Below are 23,504 nucleotides of genomic sequence, written 5' to 3' on the forward strand. Positions count from 1 at the left end.
TTTCTCATGGAAATTGTTTTCTTTAAAACTTCTAATTCTTTCAATCTAATTAAATAAAAAAAATTATGAATTTTTCTCTTTGTTTTTAAACTATTTTCATTTTTCAAGGATAAAATGATACTTTTTAACGTTATTCTTGTCTTTTCTTCCTATTAATTTTCTTTGCCCCTAGCCCCTCACCTGACAACGGGGGAGCTAAGGGGTACGGCAGCAGAACTGTCGGCATCGGAGAAATCCTGTTCTGGAGTGACGCTTCTCTCCCGGGAGGAATGCACCTGAGATGTGCCTAAGTTACGACGTACTTTCTTCATTCCCGGTGTGAATTCGTGGTTACCTCGGCCGCTACCTCTGCCTCTACCTACGCTTGTCTCGCTACCTTCTTGACAAATTGATTCAGTAACGATTTCCGGAATGGGACGCCTGCTATTGGTAAACGAGAGATCTTGCGTATTTTGCTGCTGATTGCTATCTTCCTGCGGAAGATTGCCACGTCCTGAGCGACGAGATTTTTCCTGGTTGACGCTTTTAGCGATACAAACGGCGGTATTGCGGCACGATGGTCGGCTGTTAGAGGTAAGTGACTGGGCCTAGGATAATATTTTGTGTTAAGCTTAACATCTGTTTTAGAGTCTACTTGCAATATTGAAACATTAATTTACTTAAGAGATTTACTGAAATAGCTAACAATGAAATATTAAAATATTGTGGAGAAAATTGCGCCTGCATTAAATTTTCGATATAAAAGAAATTAATTTAATATTGATTAAAGAGTCCGTAGACCAAAAGAATGTGCGATTGATCTAGGATCTAATCCAAATTTAATTCAAATTTTTAAGATGACATACGCAGGACGAGTGATCCCTTTGGAGACGCATGTCATCGCTGATTTTCATTTCGTCTTTCGTTGAAGAATCGATTTTCTCTGATAAGCAATTCTCCCTGTTTGCTTTAGAGGTCCTCTCGTAGCTCTCACCGTTCACCTTCGTTTTCCTTGTTAATCGCTGCGCTGCGATCTTGTCTTTCAGTTCACGCACTTGCCTCTCCAATTCGGTCACTTCCAGATCGGACTCGCACACTTTCGGGATCAGTGACATCAGGTGTCGTTCGGCGGCCTTCTGGATCATCATAGCAGAATCTAATCCACTTAGCCTTGTCATGTCCAACCTAAAGAATACATATCTAATTACTAATATGATTACATTATTTTACAATATTGAAATATTAGATTTAGAAATTTTAGTTTTACACACACAATATTTTTATAAAAATATTAATATATAAAATATCTTTAGAATTAAACATTTTTAGATAATATATTTATTTCCATACATTACGTTTGCAAATAAAAATTGTAAAAATTAATTTTTTGTTTATTCTAAGAAACGCACAAAAATACAATATAATTATTTAATAGTTGTTCATAAATGCAATACTCACTTCAATGATTCTATCAGTTCAGTGAAGCCATCAGGTGCGTGTGCAGATTTTCTAACAGGTGTTGGCTTATAATCTGAACCATCATGTCGAGATGCATCATCGCCCAAATTGTTTATTCTCAAAGGAATCGGCTCAAACAATCTAAAAGTATAAGTCAAGGTATAATGTAAAGAAATTTTCATGCTCATTTATTTCTTTTCGCGATATATACAAATATTTGCGCGCTCATTTATTTCATTAAATATTATTTGTTAATAGTGTTAAATAGTTATGTATTTGTATAAAAAGCATTAAGCTAATTTTATATTAATATTAAAAATAAAAGTTAAAATTAAAGTTAATTTATAAATAAAAAACGTTTAATTTTAGGTCAGATTATTGGTATAAAATATTTACCCTCGCTTATGCCTTAGAAATACGTGTCGGAACTTGTGGGTGCCGCGTGTCTCGGAAGTAGAGGCGTTCAGGAGGCAGGCAAGGAAAAAATCTTCCCTGCAGTTGTTTCCGCCAGAGAAATGCGAGGCAAATTGCTTATGCAATAACTTGTCCCTCATTGTTGGGATCAAGCTACTGCTATTTCTGCGAAAGCGGAACCAGCCAATCACCTGTTTACTTTTATCACGCACAAAATCTTTCAATTTCTCTTTATTAATCCGGCCAGTGGAATCATGTAGAAGATCAATCAAAGGACATGTCACGATGGTCTCCACGTCTAAAAGTGTTTATAGCATTTTTAACAATACAATCAATTACAACAATACAATCAATTACAAAAATAACAATAGAAGTAATAACAACAATAATAGTGATAGTAATAATAGCAAAAGTCCTAATCAAGGTGTGGAAGTTGATAAAGTTTTATCAGTTATCTTATTCCGGATGTTGGTTTATATTTTTAGATTAGTCTTCCTGACAGTGCAGATAATAGAAGATATAACGTTTGAATTTCATTGAAGTTATGACACATAATTTCAAGTATTGAAAAAAATTCAATATATTGGTATATGGTCTGAACTCAACATATCTTAATATAAAGTTTCTTTGAAGACTCATTATGAAATAATATTATCCATCAATTATAAATATTATTTTAATTTACATATATTCTCCATTTATGCAATAATGCCTATTGAACTAATATTCCTCTTCTTATGTTAAATTACCTTTTTTAAATAAAAATATATATATGGATCTTCTATTTTAATTGTAATAAACTTGTTTTAGCAAAGTTAAAGATTTTTATAATTTCAAAGTATGATTTTTTTATACTTGTAATTAATTTGCTGAAATGAATCATTAATTGATGTAACAACATGATAATTATATTACAGTGCATATTTAAGTCTACAGACCATGCATTAAAGATTAGAATTCAGCCAATCACAAAGAGGACACAAAGTGGACTGAGAGATTAAAATTATCTGATTGCTGGAGTCTTTCAATTCTCAATCTTCAAAGCATCTGATACAAATTTCATTCACTGATAGATTTCTTAACTCTAAAATATATCATCTTTAAATATTTCATTGTTCATTCTGTAAAACAATGCAATTTAAAATTTTATTAAATCTAACATACAAAAATATAGCAGAATGCTTTTTCACTGATTCTTGAAAGAGAAATAGTATCTTTAAACAATTAGTAATTCACTCTTTTTATCTGCACTTTCTGTAATTTAAAATAAAGTCGTGTCCCCGTTCAAAGTGTACTTTCTGCACCCGATCGCTCTTTTTCTCTTTCGTTGTTTACACGAAGGATGCAGATTATTGAAGTGACTATACTCACTAATATGAATCTTGACGGTCTCCACTTGATTGTCAGAGTCAGTGTAGGTCTTGACGATGAATTCGAGTGCTTCTCCGAGAAGAAAGCCCATCTGTGAAAATTATAAAACGTTATTTCTCGCCGTTGGCAAGCCGTAGAGGTTATACAACAATAGAAATGAATCTGCCTTTCTCGGACGGAATTCTCGCGCGACGACGGAAAGTCGTGAAAATTTATAGACAAATAGATACGCTATTCGCTTTACCTGTTCGCCGACACTGCGCACATTTTCGTAGAACAGCAGCGAAAGCGCCGCGCCCGAAATAGTGACGAGCAAGTCGCCGTCCGCCATGTTGACGACGATCGCCCGCTCTCTCTGAGTTCTCTGACGTGCTCTGAGGTTAGCTATGTATACGCCAGCTGCAGAATGCAATCGGGAAACGCTGCGTTCAGAAAACCTGAAAATATATGCCTATGTAAATTCAAAATAAATATAATTTATATTACTTTACGTAATGTATTTATTTAAATATAAATCTAATTAAATCATTGTGTTATAATTTTTCAGATAAAAAAAAATTGTCAGAAGTGGGATTCGAACCCACGCCCACATAAGTGGACTGCGACCTGAACGCAGCGCCTTAGACCGCTCGGCCATCCTGACTTCAGTTCGGAGTGGTGATCAGGGCTCAGTCAGACTGAGAGTCGAACAGATTGCGCAGTCAAATTATTACAAATAAAAGCAAGTTTTTGTTATTTGGCAGATTTAACGAATGAGACAAGTTTCACCTGAGATTTCAAATGACAAAAGATTCCTAAAAGTTAAAAAGTAGCCTCAAGAAAATTTGATTAATTATTAATTTTGATTTAAACACAATTGAAAGTACGCAAAAATTGATAAAGCTTCTAAGCAAACTTGAACACAATTGGAGAAGCGAAAGCGATGCCTCGAATAAAATCGTACTTATTTTTTTTTTAAATGTATTACTTTTAAAAAAAGTATCTGCAGACCAATAATCTTTTTTGTTAAAATAAAGTTGCAACATTCTCAATGAGATTAGCTTTTCAGAATTGTTTTTATTAATTCATATAAGTGTAATGATGAAACATTTAAAAAAGTTGTTAATATAAACAATAAATAATATTGTTATTTTTTCAAGTAAAAAAAACATCTCATAAACATTTTTGTGATCTTGGATTACAAAACAGATCAAAGATTTTCTATATAAATATTACATAAAAATGTTTATAAAATACGTTTATAATGTATAAAATAATACTATAATTAATCTTTTTACTCATAAATACTGTAAAAAATACGTAGTCTAATTTTAATAACATTTTGAATAAGATTTTATGATTTTTATACTTTAGGTATTAAAATATTTATAAAATTTTTATATATAACATAAAAGAATAGATAGTAATAAATACTTATAAATATTTATTATAAATATTGTGTGCTGTCTGGGATAATAACTGATTATGAATTTTAAAAAAATATTTAAAAACGATTATGTACAAGGTCTAATTTTTTTATGGATTGACATAATTAAATGTATATTAATATATGTTAATATTCGTTTTTCATATATGTCGTTGTATGTTTAGTATACTAAATATAATCTACTGAGAATATTATAATTTCAAGGAATTGTTAAAAAAGTATTTATAGACCTTATTAGAGATATTATTAAAAGTAATTCTGATTTTTTTTTAAGTATCAGCAATGATTGCTAAGTATCAATGAATTTTATTGATACATGTCTGTGAAACATTTAATTTTGCAAATTTGACTTATAATTGGAACCATCAGTTTTTCACTTGTGAGAAATTCCATTCTTCCTAAAGTCAAAATATGCATAAGAATGTGTATTTTTAACACTGTAGCATTCAACTTGAAATTCAAAGCAGCTCGTTTAGATCAATCGCAAGTTTTTTTTAGTATGAGCAGTTCTCGAAACTTCACGAAACCCATATCAGAATTAATTCGGAATATTCATGAATATTAAAGATAAGCTTCCATTCTCTCCATTCACTCTAACCTTCGATCCACGGATGATCTCTCGAATTGTTGCATCCTTGAACTAAGATCTTTGTTCCTGTTGCGGCTGTTGCACACTTGAGTTTTGGAATGTATGAATCATGACGCGCGATCTTCGAACCGGTAATAGAGATATCGGCATCATAATGATGCGAACCACGTCATAATAGTCCGGATCGGATTTATTTTTCATCTCAATATTTATTAATCTCCTATTAATATTCATTTTGCAATATCGTTCTCGCGTTTCAAAGTGGTCGTGAGGAGATCGGAACAAATCCTATTAGAGAGTAGGGTAGGTGCACAGAAAAAAATTAGTATCAAATCAACAATTCATTGTTTCATACATAAGCAAGAATATAAAGTCTTCTTGAAAGAATTTGTTAATTTTAAACAGACATAATTTGCTTACATGAAGAAACAAAATTTCTTTCAAGAAAATTTTTAATTCTTGCTTCTATTATGAAACAATGAATTGTTTTCATACTAATTTTTTCTGTGTGCGAATCTGCCATGTGAGATACATAGTCTACACATTCGCTCGCCCAAAATACTCCGCGTAAATCGCGCACGTAGTCAAGGCGTACCTACAGAACCACGCACGCAAATGAGGAGCACACATACATTCGAAGATTGGCTATATTTGCATCGACGCAAATGATGTAAGCCCACAGTGATCTCGAGAGTGTCGTGATTGCTTGTCGCTAATCACGACCTCCATCGACATTTATCGTATCTCGTTCTCTCGCGCTCTTCCCGTTTCTTCTTCATCTTTTTTTCCCGCGGACAATGACCGAACAAGTCTGGGACTATGTCGGGGAAAAATGGGAGCACATTGACCAATCGGTGAGTCGATGATCCCTCCCCCTCCTTTCACGGCACCCTTGACCCTCGTTGCGTAAGTACCACAAGATTTTGTGTAAAACTACTCATTTATTCTTAACAATGTTCCGCGAAGCAGTACCGAATAATGTTCTATACAGCGAAAAGCAGGTAAACCTATCATGATTTATCACCCAACATGATTTACAATGTGGAATACCCGACGTCTCATAATGCAAAACGAGATCTATCTTTCAAGCAGCTTGCGATAAACAACATTGCGACTTCCGTTGTGCTCCGAAAAATTGATTGCCGGAAAGGAGATCATCGAAATTGATTTATCTGATATTCGACCCGTGAAAATAAGATCGAACTCAGTGATACTACTTTCATTTGAACTATCGATAAAATTTAATCCTCGCGTTTTCAAGTATTTTACATAACATTTTTATTTTTATTACTCGCAATATATAGACTGTCAGACAGCGGCTCGTCATTGTGCGAGTAACAATGAAAATGCGTAGGATGGAAAAGAATCAAGTTGTGCAATGAATGAACAGATCAAATCCTTCCTTAAAATCCATCCGCAAATTGTCTTACAGCTTTATTTGTACATAACAAAAAAAACTTAGAGCGCTAATACCTAAGCTAACGCTTCCTATTTTTAAACATATTTTATTGTACCATAAAGATATACGACCAGTTTATACGACCAAGTTTATTGGACTGTTAAAAGATATGTTTTATTGGATAGTTTGTCTACAATATGTGGCGTAATGCATGTAGAAAAATCCATATATTTCCTCTTGCAGACCGAGAAACAGTTTGTTCTATCTCTAATTTTTCTGCTGCAAGGCCGTTCTTTCCGTAAACAACAGAGACTCTCTTGATAATCTTTTCCTATCTTTAATATCTCGAATATTATTGTATATGATAAGAGAAAAATGTATCTAAATTTATTCTTAAAATAATAATGCGAAATCTCGCAAGATGTTTGAATTTCGTGCCAGGAAGTTTAATGACAAGGCACAACGTCCGCTCACGCGTAGAATAATCCTGTAGGAAGCAAAATGGCGGGATATTTGAATTTTCCTTCTGAATATGTTTCAAGGTCAGATACTTGGAGATGTTAAATTGCTTTTAATAATTAAAAACTAGAGACTGCTAGTATCTAACATCAAATTCATCATAATTCGTTCTACTTGTCCAAGGGCGATCAATTCCAGCAGCAAATGTTGCAGATACCGGCGACTTTCTGAGAAAGCCAATTCTGCAGAACTTTCGCTACTAGGAACGCAACGTAATCCCCATCTCATCTTACTTTCCTCTGAAGTTCATTTCTCTATTATACGAATGCGATATTGCATTTTGTTTTCTTTTCGCGCGATCAGAAACGTTAAAAGTCTTGACGGTACAGGTGATTTTGTCTATCATTGATTTCCAATCTTCATGCGCATTTCGAAAGATGAACACCTTCAGATGGCGCCAATAACGCATCGGATAAAATTTCGCGAAGTGTTTGTTCAGGGTCAGATGTACTCCTGATATTATTCTCGGACAGTTAATAATTGGCCAGCAGTTGTTCGCAAGAACCAGTCGCGGAATTGCCGTTTTACTAGGAAAGTGTAAGAGAGAGAGATAGAGATCAAGGTCAAAATCAGGGTCACGTTCAAGGTCAAGGTCGAGAGTAACGTCAAGGTGAGCTGACGAAATGAAGACAAAGAACAAGTCGTTATTCAGCAGGCTATGTAAGTGTTACAACAAGAAGGAAATGTCAGATGTGCGGATATATGAGAACAGAGATCCGGGACCGTCTTTTCGTGATCCAGAGGGGTGCCTAAATCCAACAGACGAGGTAATTTGCACGTTTCTTTTGCACAGGCTCACACACGAGGAAAATGCATCGTCATTCGTACGTTATTATCTCAGCGATTCTTAGATAATTTTAATTTCCCTCGCACAAGTAATTTTTATTACATTCATATTACATTATAATGTAAGTAGTGTTGATTTATAAAAGGAAAATTAACTTGAAGTATTTTCTTAAGAAAAGATTTGCTCAACTCTATCTTCTTGTTAGCTCATACACATTTTGTTTTTAAAGGTATTTTAATCAAGTATTGAAAATTCTGGATGTATTTTTAAAAAATCTCAATGAAAAATGCGATAAAGTAAAGAATAGAGAAATGTAAATTATTCACCTCTTCTCTTTTCGTCTTGACTATCGATTTCCACGAGAATAGCACGTTTATTTTGAAAATAACCGTACGTTCTTCGCGCATGTCATACGATGTCCGGATGTCATCACATACATATGATGTTTCATTTCTAACCTTCCTTAAGAATTAGTTATATTTTTAAAGAAAGTATTCGTTGTTCGTAAATATGGAACAAGGATATGTACCCGGAGCAAATTTGGTAATTTCCATATTATTACTAATCAACAATAATAATCATATCAGGTTGGGAAGGACACGTTCATACATTTTGACTAAATACATGAATTAAAAATATGTTGCATAAAATAATTGAAATAAAAGAAAAAAAAGTTACGATATTGAAGACACGTAATTGAAATTATAATAAAAAAATAATTAAAAATTCCGTAATTGCAAATAATTAGAAATTTTTTATCTGAGATACATTTGCTTACGTAAGAAATTGTATCAACCAGCTAGCACAATCTTGGCACAATGATTCCAGCCAGTTACGATACTCATTCGAAGACCTTGTTGCAAGATCAATGAAGCAGAAATGTGCACCCCGGAAGTGTCTAAACAGGCAATCTTTTTATATTATTCTAAATTAATTAAGTCGAATAATACAGAATCAGAAGGTATAAAATTATACAATATAGAGAAAAATTAAAAAAGAGAACATAAGGCGTAACAGAAAATATAAAAAAAATAATAAATATTGAAGATGATCTTTCTATGATCTAAAATACATTTTTCTATTTTTTTCTACATGTTTGCAATTTCCCGTAGTAAGTTAGATTTATACTATTCACAAAATTAATTCTGTATTTTTATACAATGTGACAAAGACAGCACAATTCTTCTTAATATCTTGTTCACTTGGGAAAAATCACATTAATATGAAAAAATATTAGAAAGATATTAGAATACTTTCTTATTTTGATAATTTAATATAAAAAAAAACATTAAATTATATCAATGCATATTTTATTTCTTCAAAAATTGTCTGAATTATTGCTTGATATGAGTATCAATATAAAATCCAGAAATGAGATAAGGACAAATTTAAAAGTGATGCATTCATACTTGAAATCGGTCTCACATATTATATTATACTGTGTATAAAAAATATTTTGAACACAACAAGGCAGTGTTGATTTAAAACTCTAATTAAAATATCTAAATTCATATTTTTCAAGAAATACAATGTACGACAGTGACTCATTAAGAAAAAATTTGTGCTGATAGCATGAAAAAAGAACTCTGTGCGAGTAAGCTATTCATTTCTTCCTGTTTTTGTCACCGGGCGCATTTCAATAAATGAATACTATTGACATTAGTTCAATACAAAACATATTTTTACGTTTACATAATATTTAATACAACGCGTAATTTTCAATAAAAAAAAATGCTACTGATGAGTAATCAATACGTTGTAAATAATAATAGCGCGTGTGACGTACTCGCGTGACGTCACGCGACGTTGAATGTTAATAACGCATTACGAATGTTATCTCATTTCGTTCCTCAAAGAGGTTCTTAAAGCGTGAAAGAGTTCTCAGTTTATCGTATTGCGATACTACTGCACAATTTTTTCTCTTCGCCTTGGAGAAAAATTCTGTTTTCAGAATGTTTTCAAAAATTTTATATTCTTAAATATCTACCTTTTTTTTTACTTTGCTGTTTTTTCATAAATTATAGCGCTCAACTCTCCTTTTTCCTCAATTTTTTTTAAATTGTCTGTTTTATTATTAAGGATAAACCTTTTTCAAGAAATAATTCGAACGTCGAATTCGTTTCGTAATTAACATTGTAAATTAGCAGTCGTATGTATATTTTTCAATTTTGTTTTAACTTAATTGATCGGAATTTTTTTTCCAAGATTTTTCACGTGGCATGTGTACGTTTTGCTAAGTGCCTGTACTTTTTTTTCTCAATCATGAATGTAAAAATATAAAATTAAAAAAAAAAAAAAGAAATCATTACGCATTCATATGGCAATCAAGACACTTCAGTTCGACGCTGTTATTAGCTGCATCGACCGCTGCTCGCCATATATTACGTATTATATTACTGTGCACAGCGCACATAAAAGTAATTATTGTAACAACAATCGTGCATTGCTATTACGTAACACCGCGACGATCCAGTTTCACGCGACGTTCGAAGAGTTCGCTGAATTCTTCTCTATCTGTGCCTCCACTTTACTTCGATCATACACAATTATAAAACAGTAATCTTGTATTATGCACAGCCCGTTCAACTACAAGGCTACATAACTCGTGACGCTGTTATCTAAAGTATTGGGTCGTTGCATATAAAGCGTTGGATTTCAAAAGTTTTGCGCTACACTCTCACAAATGTTTCGCGATAACCAGGTATTGCGTCTTATGATAATTCTCTCACAAAATAAATATTTTTTTTTTTTTTTAATGATAATTTTACGATTCTGCGAAAATTTTGCGAGTTATAATAAATTTGTGGAGGCATAAAAAATATTACAAATTTATACTCAACATTTCTCCTTATGACTTTAGAGTGAGTTATGACGTCAGAAAAACACACGATAAGAAAATGTGTTTTCTTATTTTTAAAAGAAACTGCCGGAAAGCTCTTAAAATTGTTATGATCTTCAGAGCCAACAGACTAGAGAAGTCTGAAACTCGATCTCTCAAAGACGCGGAATCGCGCACGTGAGTTCGAAGTGCGTACGTGGACGTTCGAACGTACGCACTTTTCTCTACAGTCGAGTTCTCTATAGAGAGAAGGAAAAAGGAAAGGAGAGAGAAAGAGAGACATGCTTAAAATATATGCCAGGTCTACTGAATATCCTTTCAAAACGGTTCCTGCTATGGATAGCAGACGGTATAGCGAACGACAACCGCAATTTCTCTTCGCTCAATTTAGAGACGATGTTTCTACGACAAAATTATCGAGGCTGCGATTACCATTTATTACTTCTCTTACGTTACAGAAACGAATGCATTATGTCGCGCAGTCAAAGAACGTATCGTTACGATAACCTTATAACGAAATATCGGAGGCCTAAGACAATCTTATCTGAACATACGGACTTTGATCGTCGTCAGTGATTAAATGCGGAAAAAAATAAGGCATTTTTATGCGCGAAGCTCGTCGCGCACACGAACAACACATTTCGGCTTATCGAGACGCAAAAATCCGTTGAGATACGCAAATCCGCCGGATGAACGATATAATCGGAACTGTTATTCGGTTTAATGCGCAAAGCCGATAAGACCGATTATCAATTATAGGTCTCTGACAAGGTTATCAACATCAGACATGCTTTAAATTTATTAAAAAATCCGGTCTCGCTGTCTCGCTCAATATTTATATTTTCGCCGCAACGTTGCGGCGATTTGAAAAATATTTACTTTCTATCAGAATACTAATGATTCATTGGTTTTCTCACGAGCATAACGTAAATATACACAACGTATTACGTAAGGCGGAATATTATTCCTGTTAGAAAGGAAATCGTCATCAAATGGAAAAAAATGTCGGGAGAAACTCAGAAAAGATAAGAAAATAACTGTTAGAATTAAATGATTTACCAAATAATAATACAATTGAAAAATTTCCTTTTCGTTTACAAAACAGAAATTAAAAATTCTAGGCTAAGAATCAATAACAAAAAAAAACTACTTTTATACATATACGAGTATAAAAGTACATCCAGAGGAAAGTTATGTTATAAATTAATAAAATCATTTCTTTAATTTACAATTAGTTTTTTAATTATAATAATATAATTATAATAAAAGGAATAATCAAAAAATTTATTCAAATCAAAAAAACTTTTTTCTGGATGTGATTGAATTGTGATTATAAAAATAATTAATTGATTATAATATTCCTTCCTACAAATATCCGCATATTTATTTATATGCAAAGGGAAATATCTTATATTAATTGTATTTATTTTCTGTTTAATGTATGCGTCTCTAATCAGATAAGCGCAAGAAAATATTGAAACTAAATTGTCCTAATAATTGGCAAGTAATCAGATGCTATCTTGTCAATCTAACATCCGTTTATTGACAACTCAGAGAGACGCGAAGTTTAACAAGAATCAATGTATCAGTATGAAGCAATATCTCTATTACAGAATCATAGATAACGTAACACTACCTTTAAATTGCAGCACATTGCAGATTTCTAACAACTGAATCACACGATGATTGTTAATGATCGCTAGAATTCAGAAACTTTTGTATTAAAAGTTACAAAATGCAATTAAGTATTACGTAATTTCATCGTTTATTATCTAATTTATATTCACGTGGCATATAATAATTATAAAAATCAGATCATAAAAATTGTTACATTAGTAACGTACTGAAAAGGAGAAAGAAATAAATTCTACAAAAGAAAGTATAGAAATTCGAGCTCAGATGAACGAAACAATTCATATGGTAGGAGCATATTTTCGTCTCTTTAAGAAGGGACTGACGTCACCACCGAGGGATCGAACGGGCGAGCCCCCGGGGTCGACCAATCGCGACCCGACTTTCGCTCCCACATGTTCCAGCCCACTGGAACGTTGCATCACCCTTTAAAAAGTTCCATCTGGAACGATGGATTTCATCATTATAATCACGCAATCAATAAGTTTTTCTACCATTATTTAATTAATTACGATCAATATACAAGCTCTGCCATCTGATGCTACTAAATAGAAATATTGTTTCGTAAATATTGTTTCATTCATAAGAATTATGTGAATTACTACGAAAAGAAATGATGGCTGTACAATTATTGTGTAAATCGCTATAACAACAAATTTTACAGAGATTTAAATAGACAAAAATATTAAATTTCAATAAAAAGAAACTTCGATTTGAACTAGATATTACTACCATTAAATTTAATCATAATATCCCATTGCATTACTATTAAAGTCAACAATTAAAATTAGTAATATAATTTTATACAGTTATTAGTAATATAATTTTCAACATAATTAAAATTATTTTATTTACCGCGGAGCGGAAATAATCTTGAAAGCTAAAAATGATGCAAAATAATATACTTTATCACATATTTAAAGACCAGCGAAAATATACAGATGATGAGCGTCGGTTCGTCAATCAATTTAGATAAATGATAACTATGGGAAATACCCCATAGTTTCAGAAAATGTTTTATCCATTTGCCCTTGAGGACGAGCCTCCACCTTAACAGCGAATAACATGTAAGGGGAAAGTCACCCCTCTTTCTCTGCTATTGCCACCCCACACCTTCTACCACCACTAACCGATTGGCCACAGTGCCGGCTCATTATATCATAAACTGGACGGCTTTCATTTTGTGATAATCAACCAAAAATTTTCATGCATCTATATTGAAATATAAATAAAAATAATTTTTTAAATTAATTTATAATCAAATATTTTGATTTTAAACTTGTTTACAATAACATTTCAAGTTTATTATTTTGAAAAGAGAAAATATTTAATGCAATACTATCATTAAGTTTTTATTATTCAATTTTTTCTTAAATAAAATGTTTAAATTCAATGTTGTACGCGTTAAAAGGAGAATTATTAAATCAACCCAAATCTTCTCGCTTTTTAAAGTTTAAAGTAACTTGAAAAGAAACGTTATCTCGCAATTTTAATTCCGACAGAATGTTCATATATAAACAGCTTTCTCTAAAAATTATAATTCTTCACAAATATTTGTACACAAAAAATTCCGATGACAATCAACACATAAATCTTTAACATATATAAAATGTTTGAAAACACTTAGTTGCCTCAATAATCACATTAATCGTACAACTGTCATTTATGTTTATATTATTCATGCAATCTCCTATAAAGTGTGCTCAAAAGCGATGTAAAATAAAACACAATATCTCTGAATATAACCAAAATCGAAACGAACAAGAAAATACAATCCAAATCAAAAAGTAATTAAACAAGAGCTTACACACTTTGTGAATGTTGTATAAAATGAAATTTTTAGAAATCCAATTTTTCACATATAATAATCCAATCTAATATTAGAACATTTCATTAAATTTCTTTGTAGAAAAAAAATTTTTTGCCCTAACTGGTGAAATCGCGGGTGAATCGAGGAAACGAGTGCATCACTGATACCATTACCTCCTCCATGGCCTCCTTTTGCCCCACTATGAACGCAGTTCCATTCCCTCTATCAGAATCGCGCTTGTGGGGAATGGACGAGAACAGGCGCCGTCGTTCTAGCCAGTCGCGATACAAAGTTCAAGGAGCCAGCTTGCAACTCGTATATTTATCAGAAATCGAAAATTCGCACTTCCTAGTCGAGCTAAGCTAGTCATTCGACGACACCGACGGCGAGATCGAACACGTAGAGAAAAAAAATCGACACGCGTTCGATTTACGATTTTTCCTCCTGTCGCTGGTCGTTCAAGTCAGCAACCACGAAGCTGCTCGAGGGCTGCACTACCGAGTGCGAGGTTGGGAGGGCCATGAAGACGTCCACGTTATCATGCAGTGACTTGATCAAGCAGGAGGTGAGCGAGTGGTCGAAAAGTGAATAATTAGAAGGAGCTTAAAGGGCAAAATGTGTATCCATGTTGCCAAATGTGTATATCTGTTGTGTGACATTGTGTACACTTGGATTAGAAGATACTTTAGGAAAGCTCGATAAATGAGGAGTAAGACCTACCAATAAAACCTCGGTAAATCAGGAGTAAGACCGGTTAAGAAAAATTCTTTTAAAAAACTTGAACGCAGTATATATATAGTTTCATCGTATAAACAATCAGTGTAATATTTATTTACTTGTTAGTGTTCGTATACAAACTAGATTAGATTAAAAGTAAATTTTTATCAGATTAGATTAAAATTGAATTGCATTTCTTTGAAATGCAACTTCCTGCACTTGGAATGTATCGAGAGAAGATTAGAAATATCGAGGACAGACTTGATAGATTGACTGTAAAATTGGAGCCAAGGTTAGAAAGCAAGGTCGAAGAGAACATTAAAAGGTGGAAACGAGAGGAAAAAAAGAAGCGATATTTATGATTATAAGAATACCAAAGTATTTCTTTGATCTATATTTAAAAATAGACAACGAGGCAAGAAATCGAAATCAAAAGAGTGGGTCACTGACCCGGAGGATGCAAAAAATTCAAACTCACTCATCTTGAGGGAAAGAAATTTTTTAAATATAAAACACGAGATTAGCGAGATCAACAGCGTAATAATTTACGATTTTGTCATGTAAAAAATTATCAAATTTTTTTTTAAATTATAATTAAAAGCGTGGTAGCAAAGTGCAAATATTAGAAGTATTTAAACATTAAGTAGAAGGAATATTCAAAGCATCACCGAATAAAAATTTATTTCAAATGAATGTAAGAAACTTATGATTACTGATAAATCAATTTTAAAAAATTTTAATTACGTATTTTATGAAGTGTATTCAGCAAAGAAGCGATATTAAAAACAAGATAAGTGAATATCTATTGATTTCATTTGAAAAAAAGTAAAAACAAAAAGTAATACACAGAAAAGAAAAGCTTGAGAGCAAAAAACAGTTGTAAAAAATTCAAATAATAAACAAATAGTTTTGATATCATAAACGACTGAAGAGGGTATATTTAATTAAGGTAACTAAAAATTGAGCAATATTAATTAAACTGCGTGATGTTAAAAGAATATTAAAAGAACTTCAAAATTTTCCATTTTTTTTTTTTTTAATTTGTATTGGAATAATTATTGTATTGCTGACTCATTGTATTTTATAATTTTCTATAAAAGCAGAAATAAATGTGAAAATAATAAGATAATAATAATAAAACAATAAAAGTTTCAAGAGAACAAAAATTCATAAACTGACAATTAACTTATGTGCGCGAAGGGATGCTGCGTGATAGAATTGGTCTCGCGTAAGAAACGCACGTCAATTAAATGTCAACGATGACGATGTCAACAGTATAATAATGGAATCATTTAATTATATTCGCTGATTATCTCAGAACTTATTCTGTAATGTGTCTGCGAATAATAAGGAAAATATTCAGATAATTTAATGACTGCTGCAATAAAATATAAAATAGACAGAGTTCTATTAATTGAAAGACCGAAGAAGATGATGATATTACACGGAAATTAGTTGCCAAATGATCCAATTAAACTAGACAGTATAATTTAATTGGAATGTGCTGGGTAAAAGAAAAAATTAACTGATATATTGTTTCTTTCTATATCAGGAACTATCGCTGTTTGTTTGGAAAGGAAAAGTGACAAGTAAAAAAAAAATTACATAACGCATGCATTATGAAGTGGAAAATAATTGGCAGAATCAGGCTAAAGGATAAGAATGGAATGCAGTTAAGGGTTAATGTACGTGTATTAGTGGTGTCCGACGAGCTCATAGTCACAAGACAACCCACAATGCGCGGTTCACAATATCGCTTTTCTGCGTTTTTTGCAAACAACTTTGAAAGTAGTTGAATCATGCAATTAGCTACGTAAACGAGACTAAACGTAAAAATGAGAATATAAATAACTATTATCGAGAGAAACTCTGACCGTTGAGCGCAGGTGCATCGGACACCATTGAGACGCGTGATTGCACTTTATTCTCTAATTATAAGATGTCTTCAATACTTAATTTGATACAATGTAATTAAATTTTATAATAAATTTTGCTTTTTATAATAACTTTTATAAATAATAATAGAATAATATATGATTATATTTAATATATGTTTCTTATTAATTTATAAATATATATGTATATAAATATATTTATAAATTAATAAAATATAAAAGAGTTAATTTATAAATTAATTTATGAGTCCTATTTGGCATGTTATCTAATTTGAATTCCTATTTTCCGCGATTAATTACAAATTTGTTAATTTAATAATTATTTAATTGTTTAATAATATAAATTAATGAAATATATGTCAAATATATTTATATATTATCTCTATTTATTATTATAAAATTTACAAATATATATTTATACGTATTTCTATAATTTATCATAAATTATCAAATACCTTATTAATTTTACAATTGCAATCACAAATTTCACCTCTGTTCAAAATCTATAATACACTGTACATCGTATAAGTTGTAAATAAAGTAGTTAATGATTAAAAAAAAAGCTATAAACCCAAGGTTCCGACACGTTCTGCCACGTGCATTAACCCACGTACTTTTGCGTGCAATATACGCGCTATTATATATATTCTACTATGCTATCCATTCATTCTATTGGTTGGCGGGCGGGTGTGTCAGTGACGTCACAAATCGATGTTTCATTACGCTCTCGGTGGGAGAAAGAACGTAACAAATTGGCGGGAAATATGATACCTTTCAATCGTTTCAAGTGTCCCTCTTCCATTCAATTAAGTATATTTTCTATTTTTACTGGATATTAGTTATATTACTGAATTACAAAGTAGTATGCAAAGAGAACTCGTATTATCTAGATGTTACTTTTCATTTCTATCTTTCTCTTTTTTTTATGTTTAAAACCTATGTTTAATGCATCTTTCACATTTGCTATATATCTTGTTTCTATTTATGTTAATTGCTAATTATACTGAAACTTTCCATGCCTCAGGCTTCCTCATTTTCCTTTCAATCGTTCTTCGAGCGTTAAAATGTAGAATTTTTAAGAAACTATCAGTAGTTTATAAAAAAAATTATCGAAAAAATTCAACATATGAAAATTTTTTCTATCTATATGGACTGAAAATTCGTCATTTCCCTTATAAAAGGTTAAGGCGCAGTTTAGTGTAATTGATGAGAAGAAAAATTTGTGGAATTGCTGTTAGAATTTAAACTAAAAGCAATTCGAGTGGATCTGGAAATTGAACTTGTCGCCAGCACTTAACGTCAGAACACCAATAAGGAAAAAATCGCTTCTTGCGTTCAAAGTTATTGTTGCGTTGGTGTTATATGCGCATCAGTAAGAACAAGAACGTTATGCAATGCACTGGCGTTCGGTGGTCGCGTTGCGCGATGCGCGTAGTGCCTAAGGACGATTCAAGGTCACCCAATAACACCGCCGCACGGATCGATAAACGAGTCTCATCGTTTCTCGCTTTTCTATCCTCAGATAAGAGATGCCTGCAAGGATCTGGTCCTATCCGATGACCAGCTGCGGCAGGTCATGCTGACGCTCACCAACGAGATTAAGAAGGGCCTGGCAAAGGAGACTCACGACGATGCGATCGTCAAGTGCTTCACTACATACGTGCAAGATCTACCAAACGGCACCGGTAAATAATAAAGCACAGCAACGGCCGTAAATCATATTTCAATCCAATATTCATGAAATTACGTACAAAGTCCAAAGTAAAATATGTAAAATTCATATACAAAAGATAACGCATACTTCATACTGCCCGAGAGCTTCTTCATGTAAGAATCGAATGTAGACATTCATCAAGCGTACACGTAATTGTATTTTGATAAAAAAAATTTATTTACACACTGTTAGAAAAGCTTTTGTAACGGAAGGTTGTCAAATAACTGAAAAATAATGACTAATATGACTGAAATTAAATTACAGTAGTCTTAAATGTAATAAAAACGTGTAAATTTAATTTAATAAACATAGTATTACAAAAATTAATTCACGCGTTAATAAAATGTAAGAGGTTTGTGAAACAGACATACACAGTTTATAATAAATAGTTAAAATTATATATAAGTTATTAATAATTATTTTAATTATTATTAATTAAAATGTCATTTATATTCGTAAATGAAAAGTATATTAAATTTGGATACATTTAATTTTTAAATTACTACAAATTTAAATTCTATTAGCATGTGTATTAATAATCGTTTCAGAGAATTTAAATTTTATTCTCCAGTGTACGTTAGAAATTAATGAAATTTAAGAACATTTCTAACAGTGTAATAATTTTTTAAAAATCTTTATATTTGTTGAAATCGCGGTACAAAAAAATTATTCCAGAGACACATACTTATTTCTATAAAATCGAAAAAATTATATTCCGAAGAAAAAAAAGATAAAGTATAAAAAGATAGAATTCATCAAACAATGAATTAATTTAAGATTTATTTAGACTTATTGAGATACTTAATACGAAAATTAAAGAAGCTATCGGTCGGTGCTATATTAAATACCTATAAAAAAAAATTAAATCAAAATTGTTCAGGTTTTGATAGGAAATGCAATTCATTCGAGATATGAGAAAACTTGTAACGATTCGATGGTAGTTGTACGAAATTAATAAGATCTGTTAATCTTTCTTTTTAGAGAAAGGCAACTTCCTGGCGCTGGATTTGGGTGGTACGAACTTTAGAGTATTGCTAATCACCCTGAACGGTCAGAATTTCGACATGAAAAGCAAGATCTATGCGATACCTCAAAGTTTAATGCTTGGAACCGGTACCCAGCTGTTCGATCACATCGCTCAGTGTTTGGCGTTGTTCGTAAAAGACCTGAACTTACAGAACGAGGTACTACCATTAGGCTTCACGTTCAGCTTCCCCCTGACCCAATTCGGATTGACAGAGGGCCACCTAGTGAGGTGGACCAAGGGCTTCGATTGTAGCGGCGTGATCGGACAGGATGTCGTTGCCCTTCTCGAAGATGCAATTAGTAGAAGAAAAGTAAGTGCTAGATTACATGAGTAAATACGATAGATATTATAATAAGAAGATATGTATACTCTGAGAAAAAGTTTACTGAGAAAAAGAATTTTTCAAATGCACTTACAGCCGTTTGCAAATGCATGATTTACTAAGATTAAGAAAAACTTTCTTGTTTTAGTAAATTTTCCTTATTTTTAGTAAACCATGCGTTTATATATGACTGTGAACGCATTTTTTTAAATTATCGTGAATTTTTTTTCTCAGTGTAAAAAGAATATTGAATTTTTCAATTTAATCCTTTGTTATTCTAGCAGTTATTATAAGATACTTGAAAATCTTAATATTTATGTTAAAGATTAAAAAAAAATTGATACAAATATAATCATTCTATATTTTCCATAGGACGTTAAAATTGATGTGTGCGCAATCCTAAATGACACTACCGGCACTTTAATGTCATGTGCTTGGAAGAATCAAAACTGTCGAATCGGTTTAATTGTCGGTATGTATTTATCTTAAGAAGTATTATATATAATAAATTATTATTGTAACTATATATGCTGCAGGCCAAAAGTTTGGAAATGTTTGTGATTTTTTTATATCTGACAAACAGTTAAATATTTCAGTATAAAATATTGTAAAAAAGTTTTTGAACACACATTTTAAAGAACAAAAGTAGAGCTTTATATAATTACATGTTTTAATTATATCTCTATACATTTTGTTTTTGGATTACATAAAATTTATCCTGCAGTGTAAATATCAATTAATTTAGATGAATAAATTGTATTCGAACGCAAAAACAAGTTTGCCAAATTACGAAATAAAGTAATAACATTTCTAAATTAAATTCTCAGCAGATATCATAAATTTTACCATTAACTCATTTCTCAAATAAATTAAATATATAAATTAACTTATCTCTTTGTAAATATGAAATACATAAAGTTCTCTTGCAATTACAGGTACTGGATCCAATGCCTGCTATGTTGAAAAGACGAAGAACGTAGAATGTGCAATTCCAGGCAACTATCACCAGCACAAGCCCTATATGCTCATCAACACGGAATGGGGAGCATTTGGCGAAAATGGCGCGCTAGATTTTGTGATGACTGAATTCGATCGTGCCATAGATGAAAATTCTATCAACCCTACCAAGCAGCTGTTTGAGAAGATGATCTCGGGAATGTATATGGGTGAACTGACGAGGCTGGTTCTCGAGAAATTAGTGAACGCTGGCCTTCTCTTCGGCGGCAAATGCCCTCCCGATCTCAAAAAACGCGGCAAATTCTTCACGAAATATGTATCCGAGATTGAGAAGTAAGTATTAACTGATTTTTAATCATATACAGACATTTCTCCAAATTCGTTATGAAAACTATATGTTGGGTTACATGATAAAGTCATAGTCTTTAATCGTTTTCGATTTATCTGGCAAAATTTAATCGCATAGAAATATCACTAATTGATGATTAATGATTATAAAACACATAGATATATAATGGATGTGGACACATACATATTTATCGATTAGATAATTTGCCATGTAAAGTTTATCCAAACGTGGAATAATCAGTCTTCACTTTTTAAATAATCACATAGGGCGAGTAACTTTGATCGACGTTTTATAATTATCTAATGGATCAATACATATGTCTACACATAGACATAGATATTTATTAATTACACATTAGATAATTTATTATCTAGTTTATCAGGAGATGAAACAACCGGCTCTAAGCCATGAAAAAAGAGGAGTGAATTGAAAATATCGTATCTCTGTGTTTCAGCGATCCAAAAGGAAGGTACACAAATTGCCGGGAAGTATTGGCCGAGTTGGGGATACAGAATGTTAGGGATGTAAGCGATCAGGATTGTGAGAATGTAAGATATGTGTGCTCAGTGATATCGAGAAGAGCAGCGCATCTCTCGAGCGCAGGAATAGCGACGTTGCTGAATAAAATGGGGGAGAACAATGTCACAGTGGGCATCGACGGATCGGTATATCGATTCCACCCGCATTTTCACGATCTCATGACGGAGAAGATCAATCAATTGCAGAACTACAAGGTGAAAAATGAAGAACTATGATTACAAGCAATGCTGTATATGGAAAGAAAGGTTTTGCTGAAGCATCCAAAAATTTAGCTGAACAATCTTATTAGGTTATCAAAATAATTATGTTGGATTTTCAAACTAATTGCTGAGAACGTCAAAATTTTTTTGCAACATTGCTCATCATGCTTGAACATCCGTCATAATTACTTAGAATAAAATTATCTTCAGATCCATTATTTTCATATCCAACCAAATGTCTAGATACTTCCGCAAAATCGCTCTTTTCGTGTATAAACATTCGTTCCAAATATGAAACAAAATAAAATTATAACAAGAGATTTTTGTATAAAAGCTAAGGAGCATATAATAAACGGAAATTGCGTTTGTTCAAAAGAACAAACTCTTTCAGATGAGATAACTAATGAAACAACGCTATATGACAAAATAATGTTTATATACTAATTTAATTAAATTCTTTGCAGTTTGACTTGATGCTCTCGGAAGACGGTAGCGGTCGTGGAGCCGCTCTGGTCGCGGCGGTGGCGTCGCAGAGGCGGTGAAGACGCGGTTGTTGGTAGCGAGCTAGCTGCAATTCAATTATATATGTATAAAATCGAATGGTATGAGAGATCGGAGCGAATGACGAACGAGTGAGAGCGAACGAGTGGGAAAGAAATTGGGGAACTTTTTTCTTGCGTTTCTTTCAGCCGCACTTTTTACACTCTGTCTTCTTCCTTCATTTAAAATCATTTTAGATCATTCTTCTAAGGCTTCTATGAAGCCTGAATAGGTTTCCGATTAGGAAAAGGGCCCATAGCTAGATTGAAGTGTTCGAGAACTAGAATACGTTTATGCGGGTCTGCTTTTGATAAAAAAAAATTTTTTTAAAGTAACACGCATTGCTACGCGTGTTACCTGCTTTGTTTTGAGTGTGAAAAGATGCAAGAAAGCGTTTAAAAGAAATGAACGGAATCTGAAAATTGCGCGATGAATACTTCTTGTACATAGAGCACAAACAATAACTTAGCGGATTACAAAGACGGTGACTACTTAGTTAATGTTCTTGCGAGAGAAAAATCAGAGAAAATCAAGAATATAAATATACTTCCTGCGGCGGTCTAGTACAACGATCGCTAATTAGCGTGATTCGCATATCCACTCGTTAGCGTAATCTTGCAATTCTGCAAGACAAAATTAGCGAAAAGCGTTAAATATATTTGAATAAAACAAAACAAAAAAAAATAAATAAAACTGCCGGATGTATTAAACCGGTGAGAAAAAATGTCGAGTGGCCGTGTCAATTGTTGATTGTTAATAAAAATGTTGTGATGAGTGTAAACAAATTAAATCAACGATAAATAGATCATAGCGATTGTCAGATGAATTTGACAAATTCGAGAATAAACACAGTTTTCCATCAATATTCGTATGTTTTAGTTGACCCTTTTTATGTATTTCATTATACGTATGTTCTCAAATTACCGAATTTCTTTTTTTGCTTCAAATTTTTCATCGATTTAAAAGTGATTTTTTCGCGAGGAAAATACATATTAAGCTGCTTTTATCAATTGAAGACAT

At 32.2% G+C, this 23,504-nt stretch overlaps 2 protein-coding genes and 1 non-coding gene across 6 annotated transcripts in view; 1 reads left to right on the plus strand and 2 right to left on the minus strand.

Moving 5' to 3' along the window:
• The window catches only part of LOC105203038 (BRISC complex subunit FAM175B), a 30,300-nt gene that overhangs the window by 765 nt on the left and 6,031 nt on the right, over positions 1-23,504 (minus strand). Inside the window, exons 2-7 of the mRNA XM_011171765.3 lie at positions 3,467-3,659; positions 3,223-3,313; positions 1,834-2,149; positions 1,438-1,578; positions 846-1,164; positions 181-587 (exon numbers count right to left, since the gene is read on the minus strand). Of these exons, the coding sequence (XP_011170067.1) occupies positions 181-587; positions 846-1,164; positions 1,438-1,578; positions 1,834-2,149; positions 3,223-3,313; positions 3,467-3,659 (1,467 nt within the window). The remainder of the gene's footprint in view (positions 1-180; positions 588-845; positions 1,165-1,437; positions 1,579-1,833; positions 2,150-3,222; positions 3,314-3,466; positions 3,660-23,504) is intronic.
• Positions 3,782-3,865, minus strand: Trnal-cag. The gene has a single exon. It is a non-coding gene; the product is annotated as a tRNA-Leu (tRNA).
• LOC105203037 (hexokinase type 2) lies at positions 5,929-23,347 on the plus strand. 4 transcript variants are annotated; one of them, XM_011171759.3, is made up of 7 exons: positions 5,929-6,091; positions 18,358-18,520; positions 19,531-19,886; positions 20,271-20,370; positions 20,834-21,188; positions 21,659-21,938; positions 22,409-23,347. In XM_011171759.3, exons 1-7 carry the CDS (start codon positions 6,035-6,037, stop codon positions 22,484-22,486), a joined length of 1,389 nt encoding a protein of 462 aa, XP_011170061.1. In that variant the 5' UTR covers positions 5,929-6,034; the 3' UTR covers positions 22,487-23,347. The 4 variants fall into 4 exon arrangements, with proteins under 4 accessions (XP_011170061.1, XP_011170060.1, XP_011170063.1 ...); XM_011171758.3 differs by lacking the exon at positions 5,929-6,091 and adding an exon at positions 7,583-7,922; XM_011171761.3 differs by lacking the exon at positions 5,929-6,091 and adding an exon at positions 7,587-7,765.

This window comes from Solenopsis invicta, chromosome 16 (assembly GCF_016802725.1).
Source record: "Solenopsis invicta isolate M01_SB chromosome 16, UNIL_Sinv_3.0, whole genome shotgun sequence".
Classification (NCBI taxonomy): Eukaryota; Metazoa; Arthropoda; class Insecta; order Hymenoptera; family Formicidae; genus Solenopsis; species Solenopsis invicta.

What these genes read in the sequence shown, in the direction of transcription:
- LOC105203037 (XM_011171758.3), top strand. Translation starts at nt 7,779, where the DNA reads ATGAAGACAAAGAACAAGTCGTTATTCAGCAGGCTATGTAAGTGTTAC. An exon ending in AGATCTACCAAACGGCACCG is followed by an intron (nt 18,521 to 19,530) that starts GTAAATAATAAA and finishes CTTTCTTTTTAG; the next exon opens with AGAAAGGCAACTTCCTGGCG. An exon ending in ATGCAATTAGTAGAAGAAAA is followed by an intron (nt 19,887 to 20,270) that starts GTAAGTGCTAGA and finishes TATTTTCCATAG; the next exon opens with GACGTTAAAATTGATGTGTG.